Raw genomic sequence first — 18,541 nt, 5'->3', positions numbered from 1 at the left:
AAAAAAAAAAAAAAAAGGAACAGTGATAACAGACTTGAGAGAAGAGAAAGGAAAACCTAAAATGTCTGCAACTCAGATTGCTGACAAGCGGCAAATCAACCAGAACAGGGTAAGGTGCCAAGTTTCAGATTTCAAACTTTCAGATTAAGTGTTCAAGCCATAGTCTATACAAATATTCTAAAATCTGAAAAACTCAACAATCTGCAACATTTCTGGACCCAGCCATTTTGAATAAGAGATGCTCTACCTGTACCAAAAACTCAAAAAGCTCAGAAATGGGAGTCCTAGAGACCTAAAGTGTTAGAATGGAGTTTCAGGCTGAAAATAGGGGCTGGGTACTGACCATTTTTAAAGGACTCAGGATCTCCCACCCTACTCAACCCCCCAAATCCCTTACCTATTCTGTTTCTCTCAATCCCTCAAGACAAAGGAGGTTCATTATTGAAAAAAATCACATAAGAGACATGCCAAACTCAGATGTAATGAGAAAAGTAGGAATTTGCAAAGAAGGTGCTTAATTATAAGTAAGACAACTAAATGAAAGTGTGCAATGAGATCAATCCACTGGTTGCCTTTTAACTACCCAGTTCTAAGTACAACTTACTAGTCAATAAGCTGAGTTATGTACATTAGAGTAGTTACAGAACAAATCTAGAGAAATTATTCAAATCAGGACAACAGGCCACAGGAGGCAGAGGTCAGGGATAAGTGTGGCAAATGGAAACCACATACTGACCAACAGTATCTATCTATCGCATTATCCGTTTGTGCAGATGTTTGGAAATTTAACTTTTTTGTTTGCTTTTTATTTATGTATTTGATAAGCTGTATTTATGCAGCTCAGACGAGAAGTAATCCTCCTGTTTTCAACCTCCCCAGTGCTGGGATTACAGGCATGTGCCACCACACGCACACTGTTTAACTCTTGACAGAAGGAAAACTAATCAAATGAAAAACAAGGCAATTATTAATCCCAGGAAAACAAAAAGCTGTACAAAGAAAATTACTAGTACACTTCTGGTTACGAATACTAATATTGTACTCAGAATATAATCATTGATTAATGATTTCTCAAAAAACTTTACCTACTGGAAGAACAGAAGAGACTCTGGCAAAAGTTTATGTGTACCTATCAGAAATTGACCAATTGCTTTAAAAATGTGGAGATTAAATACAAGCTGCAAGAGAAAAGGGAATGGGGTGCAAAGTCAAGAACAAAGCAGGGAATATGGCTTTTCACTGCAGGCCTTTTCACTGTTAAGACTTTTGCTCATATGAACAGACTACTTTGATAAATAAAATGTTAATTGTAAAAGTGGGGCAAAAAAAAAAGAGAAGTGTGTACTCAAATACTCATAGGTTATTCAAACTTACCCAAAAGCACTAACTTTTGCAGAGTCTCAGAATGATCTACATAGTCTTGAAGTGTGAATGAAGCTGGAGGTAATGGAGGCGCTGCAATAATCTGAATAGCTTCCTCCTCAGAAACTGACTGCAAGGGAGACAATGGAGGCAAATCGTCCAGTTCTTTTGAGGCCAGCCATGTGGAAAGAGAGAAGCAAGTTAGGTCTCTAATGTACACACTTACAACTCTTTCTACAAAGACCAACCTCTGTGTATCCCACTGGGCAAAGCTTGGGATCATTACAAAACTAAATATTTAAGAAGTTCAAAAAATTCTACCTTCTAAGAGGTAAGATTAAGACTACTTAGAACAACTATTGTTCCTCCAAGACAAAAACTTCTTTGGTTAAATTTCAAGGCATGGGACTCTTCTCACTTTTCATCAGCAGGTAAGAGTAACTGCACTTCATGCATTTTTTTTTTTCTTTTGGTATGAAGGAATGAATTTTGGACATTTAGCCTGAGCTACATCCCCAGCCCTTTTTAGATTTTTTTTTTTTTTTAAATTTTGAAACAAGGTCTTGCTAAATAAATAGCCCAGGCTGAGCTTAAATTTGCAAACATCCTGGCTCATCTTCCTGAAGTACTAGGATTACAGGTGTGCACCACAATAGTCTGCTCCTTCAAGCACATTTTGAGTGACTAAATATATTGTAGCTTGTTAACTTGGCCAAAAGTACCAATTTCAACAGCTTGAATTGCAAGGTTAAAGTCACGACATCCTGAACATGCATGGTTTTGAAGCTGTTTCCTCTTTTCCTCCTAATTATTCTCAACTGTCTATAAGAGAAAGTTTGTTTCCATCATCTGCAGTACCTTGCTGTGGGCCCGCTTCCATAGAGAATTGATTCTAAAGTTTTGATTTCTTATTAAAATACAGTATACGCCAGGCAAGGTGGTGCATGCCTATTATCCCAGGGAGGTAGAGGCAGTAGGATCTCTGTGAGTTCTAGGCCAGTCTTAACTACATAGCGAGACCTTGTCTCAAAAAAACTAAAAACCCTTAAAAACCCAGTTTAGAAGAGCCTTGGAATTATAAATCAGAATTGTGACCTTTTTCTGTTTTTGCCTCAACTCGCTACTGCCCTTCCTCAATTTTCATAGCTAGCCTTTTGTCCTTTCTCTCCTGGCTAGCTTGCTTGCTTTTTATTCATCTTCTACTCAGCCAAATATTATCTTATTTGTGGTACAATACTCAACTCCTAGACGAAAAAACACAGGAAAGAGAGGACCAACTAAAAACCTAGACAAGGGAACTTTGGGGAATGATGTAATGATTCCACTGTTTTATGTTGGTTGTTACACAACTAAATGTGTAAGTAAAAATTCACAGAACGTAGACCCCAAAAGACAGATTTTACCTGATGTTCAATATACTCTAATAAATTGAGTCAGAAGAAAATTAAAATAATCTAGTGACTCATTTAGGAAGCAATGTTACATAAGCTATAGGACAATCATACACATTTACCCATAAAGATCTCAGTAAAATAAATGTCTAACAGAAGTAAATGAATAGAACTGGCATTGTTCCTTTTCTTGTCTGGTACAAAATTTGACCTGAAAGGGGCTCAAACAACGTAAACAAGTTTTTCATACTATCAAACAGGACAAAGAGGGTCTTTGCTGAAAACTCAGAATTACCTTCCAGAAACAGATCAGAATCAAAGCTGTGTATCTTTTGTATCTTCTCTGACTGCTCATTCACCGAAGGAAGCAGAGTGCTTTGGGCAGAATTACTCTCTTGCCTACTTGAGTTGGTAGACTGGCAACTATTCCACAAGGAGGAAGTTCTGTAAGTCTTATATCCCCACTGGAGAAAGTAATTATCAGAGGACAGCTGTGGCCAGGCACAAGAGCCATTTAACAATGTTTTTCCTGGTCTGGGAAAACGTTTTGTGAGTTGTGTAACATTAATGAAGCGCCTCAATTTAATTGAGCTGAACCATCTGGGTATCTGTTGGGCTGATAGCGCCATTTTTCTTAAAGTAGTCTACAAAGAAAAAGTACAACCGTCAAAAGGAGAGAAATTCAATTTACTTAAATGTCCAAAATAATGATCACAAACCAAAAAGACAAATTGGAAATTATTTTTTCTAAATGAAAGTGTTTAAATAAATTTAGATGATGAAAGTAATGAAATGTTTTTCACACACAGGAAAAGCCACAAACAAGGAAGCCAAAAGACAAGAGCGTCTTAACTGGAAAAACAAGGCTATGCTTTAGAATTTGAAAATAAAAACAAAATCATTGGTGAAAGAAAAACATCTAGAACAAAAATTTATAAATGTTCAAATTACAAGTCATGTTAATTTAATAATTTAAGGAAAACACAATGTTGCAATGACAGTGCACTTGGAATTTGGTTTGAAGGACATTTAAGAAGTACATTGCTGATCAAAATGTTATTCAAATGAATTTTATGCCTATAAATTAATCACAAAATAGAGGAAATCCACTCTGTCTTAAAAATGTCACAATATTATAGAACACTGAAGGCTGAGTCTTGTTTAGTTCTCAGAGTTGAACATTGTTGATTATTCCTCCATATAAAGCTGTTTTTCAAAAGAAAATTCAACAAAACTGGTTTTGTCAAGTTGCATTTTATTGTAGGAAAGAAAAAAAGAAAAACCTTCAAAGAAAAGGTCAAAATAGCAAAAAAAGGGAGCAACCAGCAATGTGTAACTGCATACACTGACTGAAAAAGTAGTTGTTTTTAACAAACTGGCTATTGCTATTTCAAACTCCAAGAATATGAAAGATTTACATATTTTGCTAGCTAATTAGAATGGTAAATTTGATGCATAAAATGATGTTAAGCCCATATGAAACACAGTACTGAATCCAGCATAGGGTAAATGGTAAATAATTATTAGCCATTATTTATTGTCCAGCCAGCCAAATCCATTGATTGTATGAATTAACTGTTGAACACAACTTCCTGCTGTTTTGCTCCATGGCGGAACTCAACGTATTTTATCCTTTGAATTACATTAAATACTTGAGGGTGTACTCTCTTGAAGATTTGTAGCTTTGGGAAGTTTGCTGAAAGAGATTTATAAAAGTGAAAAATCTCGCTGGACACCTGCACACCTGTGATCCAGCACTTCGGAAGCTGAAGCAGGAAGATCCCTTCAAGGCCAGCCTCAACTATATAGCAAGACCCTGTCTCAAAAAGACCAAAAAATTTAAAAATAAAAATAAATAAATATATATATATATATACACACATATATATACATACATATATATATACATATATATATATATATATATATATATATATATATATATATATATGTATATATATATATATTTGTGGTATTAGAGGTAGAACTCAGGGCCACAGCTGTAGCACTGAGTTACACTCCCCACCTCAGAATATGTTTTGAAAAGGTTAAGTGTACAAAATATACTTTTTGGGACCTTATCAACAATTTTGGGACATCCAAGTTCGTCACACATTTAGTCACACTTCAAAAAAATCCTGAAATTCCAAATTCACTCTGGAGTAAGGAGGTAAGTGAGGCATCTGCAGATTAAGCCTGGCATGGGTGGCGGGGCTCGCCTCCTGCGCCCATTCTGGGAGGCTGAGGCAGGACCGCACACGCCAGCCCAGTTTGGACAACTCGGCAACTTATGGATGCGTGGGCTGGGGGTGTAACTCACTGTGAAAGCCGCGGTTTTAGTCCCACGTACTTTTAAAAAGAAAGAAAAAGGCAAACAGTGGCCTATTAACACTGCGCACAGTGTTCTCAACAGTCAGCCTTGCCCTTCGTCGGGAACGGGAGGACTGTCAAGCTTCAAGATTTCTACCTCGGTAACTGTAAGTCAATTCAGAAGCCAAGGGGGAGGAAGAGGTGGCACCTTATTACGGGGCTCAGCTCCGCGGTCGCCCGCGGGGCCTTTTGAACGGGTCCCTCTAGCCTCGTCGGGGAACTTCCGCAGGAAGCCAGCTGACACCCAGAGCGGCTCACAAACAAGCATGGCCGCCGGTGCTCCCCTCGGGCAGCGAGACAAACCCAAGCCCCGTGCACGGGCTACCAGGCCCCCAAGGCCGTGAGGCCCGGGCCGCTGGAATTCCAAGCCCAGGCCGGACGCCCTCGCTTTACCTGTCGCGAAGCCCACGCTCCGGGCTCGGGTTCCCGGCCCGCCCGCTGGCCGCCTCGGCGCCGCACTCCCAGCCCACGTGGGCCGCGCTCCGAGTGGACGAAACCATCCCGCAGCCGCGGGGGGGGGGCGACGCGGAGGGCTGCGCGCGCCGGGGACGGAGCCGGCCGCCGGGGGCTACAGCGCCCTCGCTGCTCCCGCCCGTGTTCCTCTCGAGCCTCATGCCGCGCGAGTGTGGGGGCTGGCGGAGCACCCATAGATGACTGTGCCCACAGTCCCGCCCGGACACAGCCGGCGTCCCCCGCAGCGCGGGCCGCGGTGGTGGCGTCACGACCCCGCCCTCCCTCGCTGCACTCCCTGCGCTCACAGTCTCAGCCAGTCCGCCAAACCCGGCCTCGCTGCTGCCCGGCCTCGCGCCCGCCGCGGCTCGTCTCCCCAGCGGTCCCAGCCTCCTCGGGCCGGGACCGCAGCCTCCGCGGCAGCACGGGGAGGCGGGCCATGGCGGCCTGCGTGGGGAGCCGGACCCTGAGCAAGGATGATGTGAACTACAAGATGCATTTCCGGATGATCAACGAGCAGCAAGTGGAGGACATCACCATCGACTTCTTCTACCGGCCGCACACCATCACCCTGCTCAGCTTCACCATCGTCAGCCTCATGTACTTCGCATTTACCAGGTGAGGAGGTGGTGGGGAGAGGCCGGGCTGAGCCTCGCGCACGCAAACACCCGCAGACCCGCCGCCCACGCGGCTCTGCAACTGCGAGGCTCCGGCAGGACACCCAGCCTCTGCCCCAGTCCCCCACACCCTACCTCTGATGACCGACCACCTGCCTGTTCTGCGTGCTCGGCTACCCGCGAGCACTCGCGGATCACCCAGCACTACCCCTGCGCGCGCGCACCGCCTTTAGCATCGCTCCCTGCGCGTCACCACATGGCGCCCTCCTCTGCGGCCCCTTCAGTCCCCTTCGTACCCAGCACCCCGCACGAATCACCTCGTGTGCACCACTTGCCGCTCATGCCACTACGCACACAAAGTGCCCCAATTCACAGAGCTTACACGCACCTTACCCAGGCCGGGAACACAACTAGGACTCTTCCTCCGTGGAACTTCACTCACACCCATGTGAGGTATACCACGGGGTGTTTCCCCTGCAGCGCCTCCCATAGGTATGGCACAGAGATCTACCCTTCCCCCCGCCACGAACACTAGAGTTGGAACACACACATATACCGGAACGACACACCAACAGCCGTCAAGACTGATCTTTCCTATCACCTGTGCACATTGTATGCGGACCGTAGCCCAACCTCACGTCACCCGGTGCACACCCAGTGTGCACACCCAGTGCGTTCATCCTTTTAACATGCATGCCAAATGAGATCCTGCCAGGCAGTTATAATGGTGCCTGGTACCTTGTATATGCAGTGTGTGTTAAAACATGTAAACCTCACACTACATAACAACTCCCTTACTCAAAAATGCACTCTTACATGCTCAGAGCACTTCAGATCTGTACCAGTTGAAAGAAGCTGACCAGCCCAACTCTTGAAACCTGCACCATGTGACTGTACCCCTGACCCTATGGCCCCTCAACCTAACCAGGGATTAATTGATCCCTGGTTCCTAACAACACATAAATACACCTTGGCTTCAATTTAAAACAGTTGATATTTTCTGAAAGATCTTCAAAGGAAGATTATACTTACTACATCGTTATAGCTTGAAGGACCAACCTAGGTAATATTATGTTCGAGCCAGCCAGACTGTTGGTTTCAAAGCTGGCGGTATTTTTAGTTAAATTATGTAGTCTTGTTTTGAGTGTGAGAGTCCACGCCTGTAAAATGGGGATAAAGTGTGCATTCAGCCCACATGAAGTTACAAAGACTGAACGTGTGTGAATAGAGTGAGTGGAGTACCTGCTACTGGAAACCCAATTAAGGGCAGTTTTCTCCTGATACTTTTTTCAGCGTTCAGTGGTACTCAGTCAGGGTCAAGGGAAGATGTGTAAAGGTATAATGAATGGTCCCAAGTATTGAGGAAACTTGGGTGTTTGATGGGAGGAAAGATAACGGGTACTGAATGTATTGTAACATAAAGGACAGTACTGTATAACAAAGACCAAATTGTCCCCTCACACATACATACAACACAAGTGCCACTGTGCCTCCCTGGGGCATTACTGCAATTTTTCAGATTTTTTTTATAAACCAATAGCCTCCCACATTACACATGCTTTACCTCAGGAATCCTTTTAACTCTTATTTCCTATTATGTGTTAATATACGTCTGAGTCACTAAAGATGTGAGCAAGCATAAGTAGCAATTACTCTTTAATAAGTGAAGTGGACTGCTTCAGTATTATTAGTGTAAAGCCTGCCAATGCCAGGCGGACCAAACTTTTCTATAGTATCTAACCAGTTGTGTTTCTAGCTTCGGAAAGAAATCAGTCTTGACCCTAGATGTGGTTACATTCAGTACCTTATCATGTTACCTGATTATACACCATTAGTGGCCACATATTTTGCTAAACCTTAGTTTCCTTTTCTATACGTAAAATAAAAACACATCTCAGAATTGTCTGCCATTAAGACAATTTATTAAGACAATTCTTCTCTTTTAAGGTAATTTGTGTTTAGCTCAATCCATGGCAAATACCAAGTATTTAATAAAACACTGGTTATTACATGATCTCATCATATGTGAATACCTTCCAAATTGCCTTTCTTACTGAAGGTATAGGTAACTCTTTGAGAAAAAAGGAGAAAGGCATAGGAAAAGTGGAGGTTACATATCATCCATACTTGTTTCATGTTAACCGCCATTTAATTTCATCCTGTGGGGTCACAACAGTGGGACAAATGAGAAAAGTCTAGTTAAATCTTGAGAACCGTGAATGAGCGGTTCACTTTAACTTTTTAGCTTTAATAATAATGTAGGCCCTTTCTTACTAGAGCTTTCGTTCTCTTTTAATACAGAAAGTCACATTTTTTCTGAAATTTCTTTTTCATGCCATATTCTGCCATGGCAGTTGATAAATTGCAGTAATAAAAGTGTAAGAAATTAATCTGAATGTTAGCAGCTTGTCAGAAGTAATAGAAAAACCATAATCTGAACCTGAAGCTATGTTCTTTTCCAAAAATTAACAGTGCTGCTTTCATAAAGAGACAAATCATGAAATGAGAAATGAATTAATAACAAGTGTCACCTTATACAAAACCTCCAGTACCATCAATAAAATTAGTAGTTACTATATCTTTTTCTAGTGATTTGTGACATTTTAAAGTGAGACTTGATACAGTAGTGCTCTCTTTCTCCATAAAGATTAAAAGTAGTAATTTTTTTTAAAAAAAAAATGTATTTAGTACAGGGTCTACAGGGTCTCACTACACAGATTGGATTTATAGTGATCCTCCTGTTATCAGCCTCCCAAGTGCTGGGATAACAAGCGCACCACCACGCCCAGTCTCAGAAAAGTAGTAACTTCTTAATTGAGAATGATTCCATCTACACCCTCTGGTACTCATTATCTGTAGCATCTTATTTTATCAAGATTTTTAGTTGGGTAAGTGTTCAGTGCAGTCCTTTCCATATAAAACTTTAAAATTATGCTTTAACGTTCGTCTTCGAAAGACCAGTTGTCTAAGAGACCAGGAGAATACTTTTGAGGTGTCATTGCCAATGTATGCAAGATACAGCATTCCTGGGTAATGTCACATGCCAGAGACCCATCAGGAATTTAGAACCGCAAAGGATTGGATCCTTTTCTGGGATGAGTCTGGAATCTGTAGTGGGAGATTCTTCAGTCACTGGTGGCGTGCTCTTGGAAGGTAGTTCTTATGCAGTCCTCTGAAACTTCACCATTGTTGTTATATATGGATCCTGTCCTCTCCCTCCTCTTCTCTCTGGCCCTTGCCCAAGATGCAGTCATACAAACTCCCACCACTACTCTCTCTCTGATGTGACAGAGCAGCCCTCCCCATGAGCCAGTGCATTGCCATTTGAACTTTCACTCCTGTATTAATCAGCTTCCTAGTTTCTAGGACAAAATACCCAACACCCTTAAATTAGAGGAGAAATTTAATTTGGCTCAGTTTCATGGGTTTTGGTTCTTGGCTGGCTGGCTCCAAGGCAGAAACAGGATGGCTGAGGGATGTGCTAGGCCTCCCCTCCCCTCCCCTCCCCTCCCCCCCTTCCTATTCTCATTCCCTTCCCCTTTTCCCTTCCCCTGGAAGTAGAGCAGAGGGGCAGGCCACCAGTAACAGATAATGCCAGTGACCCACCCCCAGTAGCTCAGGGGAGCTATTAGTGTTAGTGAATTCACAGAAGAGCACAGCACTCTTATGACCTTGTCACCTTTTCAAGAGGTTCTTCATCTAGTGAGACTGATAATGAAGAAAGTAGCACATCCCTTCAAACTGTGAACTATGTCAACCTCTTTTTCCTAAGTACTCTGTGTGGACTACTTCATTAGACTGACATGAAGCTGACTGATACAGATAGCAACCAGGCCAGTCAATGCTAACCTGCTGTCCTTCCACCTCGTGTCCCTGTGACCACCATTGAAAGTGTCAAGTGCTACCTGATCACGTCCTAAGGTTTGAAAAATCTTATTTTCCCACATTCTACAATACATAATTTTTAAATAAATTACATGCTTAGGCATATGTTTAGAAATCTGTTCAGCCAAAGTAGGGCAGGGAAACAACTTTTTTCTCCACCTCGGAGTGTAGTAATTACTGAGTGCCCTCATATTTACTGTGCTTTTGGAGATAGTAAAATACTGAATGAGCTTAGTTGCAAAAACTTGAGCTTTCCATTTGAAAGTGACAAAATCTACTAAATCACATTAATGGAAGCCCACATGTCCTTAAGAAGCACTGCCACTAAATAGTGATGCCCTCCTCTTTTACCTCCTGTCCAGCAGAAAGTGATCCCTGCCAGGGGAGACGCCTTCCTGCAGATCGCTGTACCCAGTGGTTATCAATTGGTCTAGGTGGATTTTCTTTTGGGTGTGGAACTGGGGAGACAGGCAAGGGCAGAGAAATGGGTAGATGCTTGATTTATTTTTATGTATTTGTTGCCATTGGTTTTCACTTCATTTCTGTTACTGATTTTGGAAGTCTAGTTTATCCTTTATCATTGGGCCGTATTTCTGATGTTCTGTGTGGGTCTTCTGGGTCCTGGACAGTCATTCCATGTTTTTTTCCCTTTGGACCATATAAATACTTATTAGAAATCACTTCCTGAGACTGCAAATTCAGTTGTCTTCGTCCATTTCCTTATGTACATCATGTTCTCTCTTCTAGCAACAGAGGCCCTGGCTGTCCTTGTTCCCTGACACCATCCATATTAATTGGTCGTCTGTAGCCATTATGTGCTGGGATTAAACCAGCCTTGAAGCTGAGCATGGAACATTGTGTTAGGTTGCACTTGGAGGCCACTTAACATTGGTCTTTGCCATTTCTCTTCCCGGTACTGTTTGAATCATATTTTTAAAGGAATTTAAATAAGTAACTTTGTGGTTTTCTTCTCACAATTACTCCTGATGTTTTGGGTTGTTAGTAAGGTTATAAACTTTCTAAAGCAATAAATGTGCCATCTATTCCTTTGGGGTCACTCTTGGTGATTGGAGTATTTCTTCAGCAGATGGTGTCTTACCCCTAGGGATTAAATACCTAGGAGTTGCTTCTTCTCAAACTTGTTTTTAGTGAACATCCTTAATTGAAGTTGGTCTGTTTTTGAATGATTGTGTTTAGTATTTCAGCTATAGTTCTGTTACCAAACATAACACAATTTTCTGAAAGGACACTAGCAGCTTTTCAGTCCCAGCTAAGCCAAAAACCAGATCTAGTCCATTCAGCCTCAATAGTCCCTGTCTAGCCTAGTGCTGGCCATCCTGGGTTTCACCACCTTCTGGCTTATCTTCAGCAGGTCAAATTGGGTCTTTACAGCTGGTAGACCTAGTCTGTGCATCCCCCAGCCTTTGGACTAGTGTGCTCCAGGCCTTGAGGCCCCAGGTCCCTGTAGTCCATTCTCCTTGGCAGCCCATAGGTTCTGTTCAGACAGAATTTCATCCCATCTCTGGCTACCCACCACCTTGTAGGAATATGGAGACCACCTTGCAAGGTCTTTCCTTGTAGGTCATTTCTACCTGTGCGGCTTCATCCTTCCTGCAGGTGCACAGCATGCCTCATAGGCAGCAGGCAAGCACCTTGTGCCCACTGCCAGCCCAGGGGCCTTCATGACCCATTTGCGCAACTCTACTCCTCCCCATCTTTCTTGATGTTCTAAGAAGCACAGAGGAAGAAATGTATACTTACATACTTCCAACCCCTTTTATTATTGGATCTCTTGTATTATGTGTTTCTGTATCAGTTTCTTGAGGCCAAATATTTTACTCATCCCAGGATAGGCTCACAGTAAAATGCTAAATTAATGGAACACAAGAAATCCTGTGTCCAATAAGCCCTAGACAAATGTACCATTCTTGTCCTTTATTTGCTTTCTCGGCAATAATTCTTGACAAAGATCATCACTTTCTTTAAAACAGATTGGATGTGATATTAAAGATAGTATCAGAGCTAATTGATGTTGGTTTACCTTGTAACTTAGGATTACATTTTCCACTGGGAGAGGAGTCTTCACAGTGGCTAGTCTCTTAGATGTGGTTGCACCTCTTTGCTTCAAGGGTTCGTGAAAGATAATGAAGGAGAAAGAAAATGAGGGGAACAGGGACAGCTCACGGGAGAAGTCTTAGTCATGATGGAAGGTACATGTTCCCTAGGCTTCTGGCTTTAGGGGAAAACCTTCTCCTGAACGAGACTGCATGCAAGTTAGTTTTCCTGAAACCTCCACATCTGCTTGCTATAGTCAGATACCAGATACCAAACTCATAAAATCTGAATTGGTACAGAATCTTGAGTCTTGAGTCTGAAAGTTCGTGTGTGTGTGTGTGTGTGTGTGTGTGTGTGTGTCTTGGGGCTTTCCTTACATTTTTCTCGCTGTTAGGACTTCCCTCTTTGGGTTGTTGAAGCAGTACTACATAGAAATTAGGGTGTTTGAAGACTTATTTCGGCTTTTAAATACCTGTGGGTAGTCTCCGTAGGCCTCTGAAGCTAGCCCTCCGCAGGGCACAGGCGAGCTGCCTATAGACCCCGGGCCAACCTGGAATTCTCTCTCATTACCTAAGTCCTTTATCTGCCACAGTGCCAGGCACGTTCCCGCCTCCCTCTACTGAGGATATCTGTGTGTGCCACGCAAGGTGCTGGATGCTGAAGCTACCTCAGTGGAAGAGGTGGAACCTGAACCCCTTTGGTCCTAAGTTGGGCTCTCCTTTTCAGCTGCACCTTGGGTGTTCACACTGGGATCAGCTCTGCTCTGGCACTTAACCAAGAGCACCCTCTAAGCTTAGCAGAGAGGGAAGACGGTTTTGCCTCCCTCAGCCTGTGTGTTTATCTGTTGGTGAATGTAGTGTAGTAACCTCAACAACCTAGAACTAGCATTCTGGACCTGACTTCCCCCCACAACTGCTTGTGGATGACCACGAGCAGGGCGATCCAGGAGCTTCGAGTTCTTCTCCTTTCAGCAAAAGGAGCACCTGCCCAGCTTCCTTGGAGCTGTGGGGTGCAGCTGGGGGCTGGAAAGCTGGGGATTGCAAACCAAGGTGTTTGTTGGGTTGTTAGCTGCTGCTAACAGCCCCGAAAGGAGTCCAGAAGCTAGCACGCGGAACAGGCAAGTGTAAAGTCACTCTCATTTCATTACCATAAAGTAAAATGTCTTAGTGAGATGAGAGTCCTGGGCGGTCTGGACCACAAGTCCTGATCTCCCTTCCTCTGAGAAGTGGAAACCAGGTCAGCCCCTTGAGGCTGCATGGAAGGAGCCAGGTACAGGTCAACACCCCAACTGGGACTTTTTCTGAAGGTTAGGTTATATTCTTTTCATTCAAAGACTTCCTTTGGGGCAAGGCTGTCCTAACGTGACGACTGTTTTGTGCCTCACTGTCTTTTCCTTCATGATATTCCTCAAAATAGGTCATGTCTGCACATCTGCATATCTCAGCCCGACCACTGCAGCCCCTACCCAGTGGGAGGTACTAACTTAAAGGAATGAATAGAATAAGCTGGCCTGGGGAACTAAAGTAGTAAGACTTTTTCTCCAAGGCTCCAAATGCATGGTGTAAGTTACATAATCCTCACAGTGATCCAGAGAGGTAGAATTCTTTTTCACCTCTGTTTACAGAGGAAAAACTGGCATAGAGAAATTAAGGACGACATAGCCGGCATTTGGCCCAAACCTGCACTCCTGGCCATTTTGGGGCTTCCTGCATGAAAGAGAACTTGCATTTAGGGGCCAGACCTCATCGGTAAAATGCCCATTGTGACTACTTCCCACGTTAGGGAGTCAGGTAGATGGAGAGAGTTCACGCCCAAAGGAGCCCATGAGGAACAGGATACGAGGATGTCCGTAGTCAAGAGTCCTTGTCCCCCAAGTGGGAGCTTTCTAAGAGCACCACTAGTGCAACCCTTGCAGCCACATTCCTTCTATGATCACGGAAAAAGTCTGTGTGCCTTTAACTTCTGGATGACCGTGTTTGAAGTACAGGGAAGATGAGCTCGTCTGGACCTTACCATGGTAAGGCTGCACTTCCCATGAGGCCAGTGAGTGTTGGTGGCCTCATAGTGCGGCTGCTGGGGAGGCCTGCACGGGGTGCTGTAGGTGCACCCTCTCTGCACTCAAGAAGCTCAGACAGAATGTGGAGGTAGAGCTTGTCCCCCCTGGATAGGACTCAGATTTCTACCTAAGCTTTACCACTCACTCCCTCGTCTTTAACTGCACATTTTGATCTTCTTGTCCTGTATATTTTCAGTTAATCAGAAGACCTCATTGTCTGTAGTTGATAATCTTTCTGTTAGACTTTTTAGAGTTGCTTCATTACCCTTTTTCCATCCTGAGACTAGATTATCCATTTGATTCTTTCTAATAAAGTGGCTTAAAGTTCACAAATTTGGAGTTTCGTTGCTTTTATAGACTTACGTATTACTGATCTCTGGTTCTGGTAAATGTAGTATTGATCTATGTTTTTAAGCATTTGACTAGTAGATAATTTTAAACAGAGGCTCATTAGCAAGATTATTGTATCTGTTTATTTAAATAATTTTAAAAAGGAATACTGTATTCACCTTGTTTGAAATCTCAGTGACTCCAAAGGGTATGTGGGGAATAATCTCTTTCCCTACCTCCCACCCAGCCAGCCCTTCATATCTCCTTTTTGTAGAAAATCAGTATCACCATTCCTTGGGTAGATTTCCAGCACCATTCTGTGCACAAATTATAACATCTCCATACCTGTATTTGTACAAATGGTTGCTTATTATACTTGCTGTTGTGCAATTTTCTTTGTTTCATACTATCTCTTAAGTTACTCTGAAATGGTTATATCATTTTTTTAAAAAAAGCTTTCATTCTTTTTAGGGCAGCCTAGTGTTCCATTGTGAGGTTGGACCATAGTTTAATCTGTCTTCTTTGGGTGTGTGTTTAGCTTGTTTGTAGTCTTTTGTGAATATGTACAGTTTCGCAGTGGACAAGTTGGTACCTGTGTCATTATTGTGTGGCAGGGTTACTGAACCCTAAATTCCCAGAGGTGAAATTGCTAAATCGTAGGGTGTATGCATATGTAACTATAATACTGTATTGCTAAATTGCCCTCCATAAAAAAGACTCGAATTTATACTACTACCAGCAATATATAAGAGTGTCCAATTTTTCGTGTCATCAGCTTGGTCATTACATTTGAGCTAGTGGGTAGGACTCAGATTCCTTCCTAACCTCACCCACAAACATCCTGAACTTTAACTGGAGAAGTTTGATCTTCTTATGCTATATATCTTAATCAGTTACTCATTGGCCACAGTTGATACTCTCTTATCTTCAACAGCAGAAGGTTGCTCTTCCTGTGCTGTATGTTTTCAGTTGTCCACCAAAGGACCTCATTGTCTGTAGTTGGCACTTAGACTCTAGAGCTGTTTCATCACTCTTTTTCCTTCCTGAAACTAGGCCACAGTGGACTTTGACAATTACCTTCTACTCAAAACACTTGAAAACATACATCAATTTACAGTTTATCTTTGTGAACAAAGGAGACAAAAAGAAGATTTCTTGGTGTTATTTTAATTTGTCCATCTTTTTCTCCGAGTGAGGGTGATCATCCTCTCACTTGTCTGAGACTGCTCGATTTCCCACCTTAGGAGTTATTTCTTACCCTTTGATAGGATTGCAAATTGCTTCTGATTTTTCTTCAAAAAAATTACTCTTCTCTTTTGCCCTGTGAGTGGATGTTTCTGCCCTTCTGGGCTTTGCTTCATACTTCAGGAAGATTTTCTCTACTCTGAGACTGTTGATTTTATTTAATTCTCCCATTGGTTCTTCTAGTTTTGTTGGTATTTGATTCTTCCAACGATTCAAAATATGTTTTGTTATAAGGTATAAATTAGGGAATCCTCCTTCCCACACTCTGGTTATTTACGTTAGCCTTGCTTTTTGTTTGCAGCTTCATATTATGTCGTGTCATCTTTTCTCCTACCAAATCCTTTGGCTCTGTCATAACTCAGACTGAGTTCACCTGTCTTTTCACTTGGCAGCTTAGTGCAGAGGAGAGATCATCACCTTCAGGATCTAGCAAACCTGCTTTGAAATGCCAGCAGTGCAGTTTCTTAACATGTACAGTCTTGAACATGTTGCTTAACCCTTCTGGGTTGTCATTACTTCATTTCTAAAATGTTGCTGATACCCATTCCAGCAGTTGGTTGTGACAAAGATAATGTTGCCTGGCACATAGTAAATAATGTTTGAAGCTGTTATTATTGTCACCATCACTACTGGTACCAGTAATGTGCAGTTGGCCTGAGTGAAGACATTGTCTTCCTCCCTATACAGCCATTCCTCAAAGCTGGTGTCCCTGGAAATTGAACATGGAGCTTCCCTGCTTGGCCAAAGGATGTCATACGTGCCCTGCTAATGATCAGGTTGGCGTTTTCAGGGGCATGTGGGCAATTTGTTAGGGTACACATTAAAATAAAACCGAAGATAAAGTCTAATTCTGTAGGCTTTTTTTTTTTTTTTTTTTAAACAGATCAGACTTGTAGAGATCCTTACTGTTTTTCAGCCTCCCAAGCACTGGGATGACAGGCATGTGCCACTACGCCCAGTCTCAATGGCTAGCTGGGGATTGAACCCCAGCCCTGGCATCTGCCTAAGCAGATGCTTTAATCTGCTGAACTATCTGGCCAGCCCTGTAGTTTGGTTTTGAAATCTGACCTATGAGGGTAATAGCATTTGTTTGTTAGTGGTATTTTATGGACAAATGATGGCTTAAAAAATATACTATGGTCTCTTATTGTAGAATTCATCTTCAATCTTCTTATAACTCTTGAAGTTATTTAACTTGCCTGCAGAAATTTGGCTGCCTAAGTAGAAGTCTGTTTATAAGCCAGTATCCTTGGACTTAGTTCTTTATAGGGTAATCCTTTCTGTTTTCACACCTCTTTACTACATATTCTGATGATCTAGAATTGCTTGACCTACATCCCTGGCCCCAGTCCTGGGGATTGAACCTAGAACCTTTGTACTCAGCTACATCTCCAGCTGTTTTTTCCCTCCTCACCTCCCCTCCCTTCTCTTTGATGTTTTATCCTAAGACAGGATCTTGCTAAATCACTAAATTGCCTGGGCTTGCTATGTGTTCCAGGCTGGCCTTGCACTATGTAGTCCTTGCGGGCCTTGAACACACTGTGGTCCTCCTGCCTCAGCCTCTGGAGTACTGAGGTTACAGGCTTGTAGCTCTCGTGGTGCCTCCTTTAGATTTGTATTTTTTATACAAGCATGGGTTGCTCTATGGATTTGGTTGTGTTTTCTCTTTGCGGTTGGTTGTGAGAGGGTCTTGGTATGGAGTCCAGACTGGCTCCTTGGCTCCTACCTGAGCCTCAAACTTGGTTTCCTTCTAATGTGTTTTAAACTCTCTTTTCTGTCAGTAATGTTTAATCTTAATATTTGTCTTCCAAAAACTTTGCACTGGAGTCCTTTCCTCAATAAACTTAACTTCTTTTATCACTCCTAACTTACTACCATTCCCCTCATTATCTCTTTCTAGTCTGTTCCACATCATGTCTTCTTTCTACTCATTCTACATTTTAAAAGATGAAATACTGAACTTCCTTCTTCTAAACTTCTTAAAAATTATTAATAATTCAGAATTTTTTTCATAGTGTCTCATGTTTTTCTGCTTGCTTTTTTTGAGCTTCCAATATGCTCCTAGACTTTTTTTTTTTTTTTAAATGTACATTGTCAAAGCCAAATTCTTCCTACTGTCATTGTTAAGAGCACTTCCATTTGGGAAATTTTACTTGGTTTTACACAATAATTACTCTCTGCAGACAATAATCAGTCCACAAAGGTCTGTGGAGTGCTTACTGTGTGCTCAGCTCTGAGAATATAAGTGGATAATTTCTGCTTCAGAGGTTTACATCCTACAAGGAAGACTGATAACATGTAAGCCAACAAAGAGATTCATGCCAGTCTCTGAAGCCACGGGGGCAATCTATACAGTAATATATTAGAAATGACAGGCACAAGCCAGCTGCAGAAGTGCGTGCCTATAGTCTCAGCTACTCAGGAGCTAAGGAGGGAGGATTGCAAGTATGAGCCCTTCCTCACCAACTTGGGAGAGGCTATCTCAGAATAAAAATAAAAGAAGGCTAGGAGATGTAACTTATTTCTCTTATGCTTTTGATAGTTAGAAATTATTCCAGTCTTCTAGCTTTTGCTCCTTGGACCTACACATGCTTCAAAAGTGGTAAAGCACTTGCCCACCTTGTGTGAGGCCCTGGGTTCAATTCCTAGAATGGGATGAGGGAGGGAGGGAGAGAAGAGAAGAGAGAGGAGAGAAAGGGAAAGGGAAGCTAGATGACCAGGTGTAGGAGGAAAAATGCTCATCTCCCTTCTTTACAGTTCTTTTGCTTGTGGTTTGATTT

The 18,541-nt window shown here is 42.5% G+C and overlaps 2 protein-coding genes across 2 annotated transcripts in view; one reads left to right on the top strand and one right to left on the bottom strand.

Moving 5' to 3' along the window:
* Mterf3 (mitochondrial transcription termination factor 3) overlaps window positions 1–5,563 on the bottom strand; it is a 27,989-nt gene extending 22,426 nt beyond the window's left edge. The window contains 3 exon segments of the mRNA XM_004641294.2: window positions 1,375–1,527; window positions 3,049–3,397; window positions 5,517–5,563. Of these exon segments, the coding sequence (XP_004641351.1) occupies window positions 1,375–1,527; window positions 3,049–3,382 (487 nt within the window). The 5' untranslated portion in view covers window positions 3,383–3,397; window positions 5,517–5,563.
* A 265-nt stretch (window positions 5,564–5,828) lies between these two features.
* The window catches only part of Ptdss1 (phosphatidylserine synthase 1), a 62,573-nt gene continuing 49,860 nt past the window's right edge, over window positions 5,829–18,541 (top strand). Inside the window, exon 1 of the mRNA XM_004641293.2 lies at window positions 5,829–6,191. Coding sequence (XP_004641350.1) covers window positions 6,013–6,191 — 179 coding nt within the window. The 5' untranslated portion in view covers window positions 5,829–6,012. The remainder of the gene's footprint in view (window positions 6,192–18,541) is intronic.

The sequence above is a fragment of the Octodon degus genome, unplaced genomic scaffold, assembly GCF_000260255.1.
Source record: "Octodon degus isolate 3935 unplaced genomic scaffold, OctDeg1.0 scaffold00134, whole genome shotgun sequence".
Lineage (NCBI taxonomy): Eukaryota > Metazoa > Chordata > Mammalia > Rodentia > Octodontidae > Octodon > Octodon degus.
This window is presented reverse-complemented; position numbering and strand designations above follow the sequence as displayed.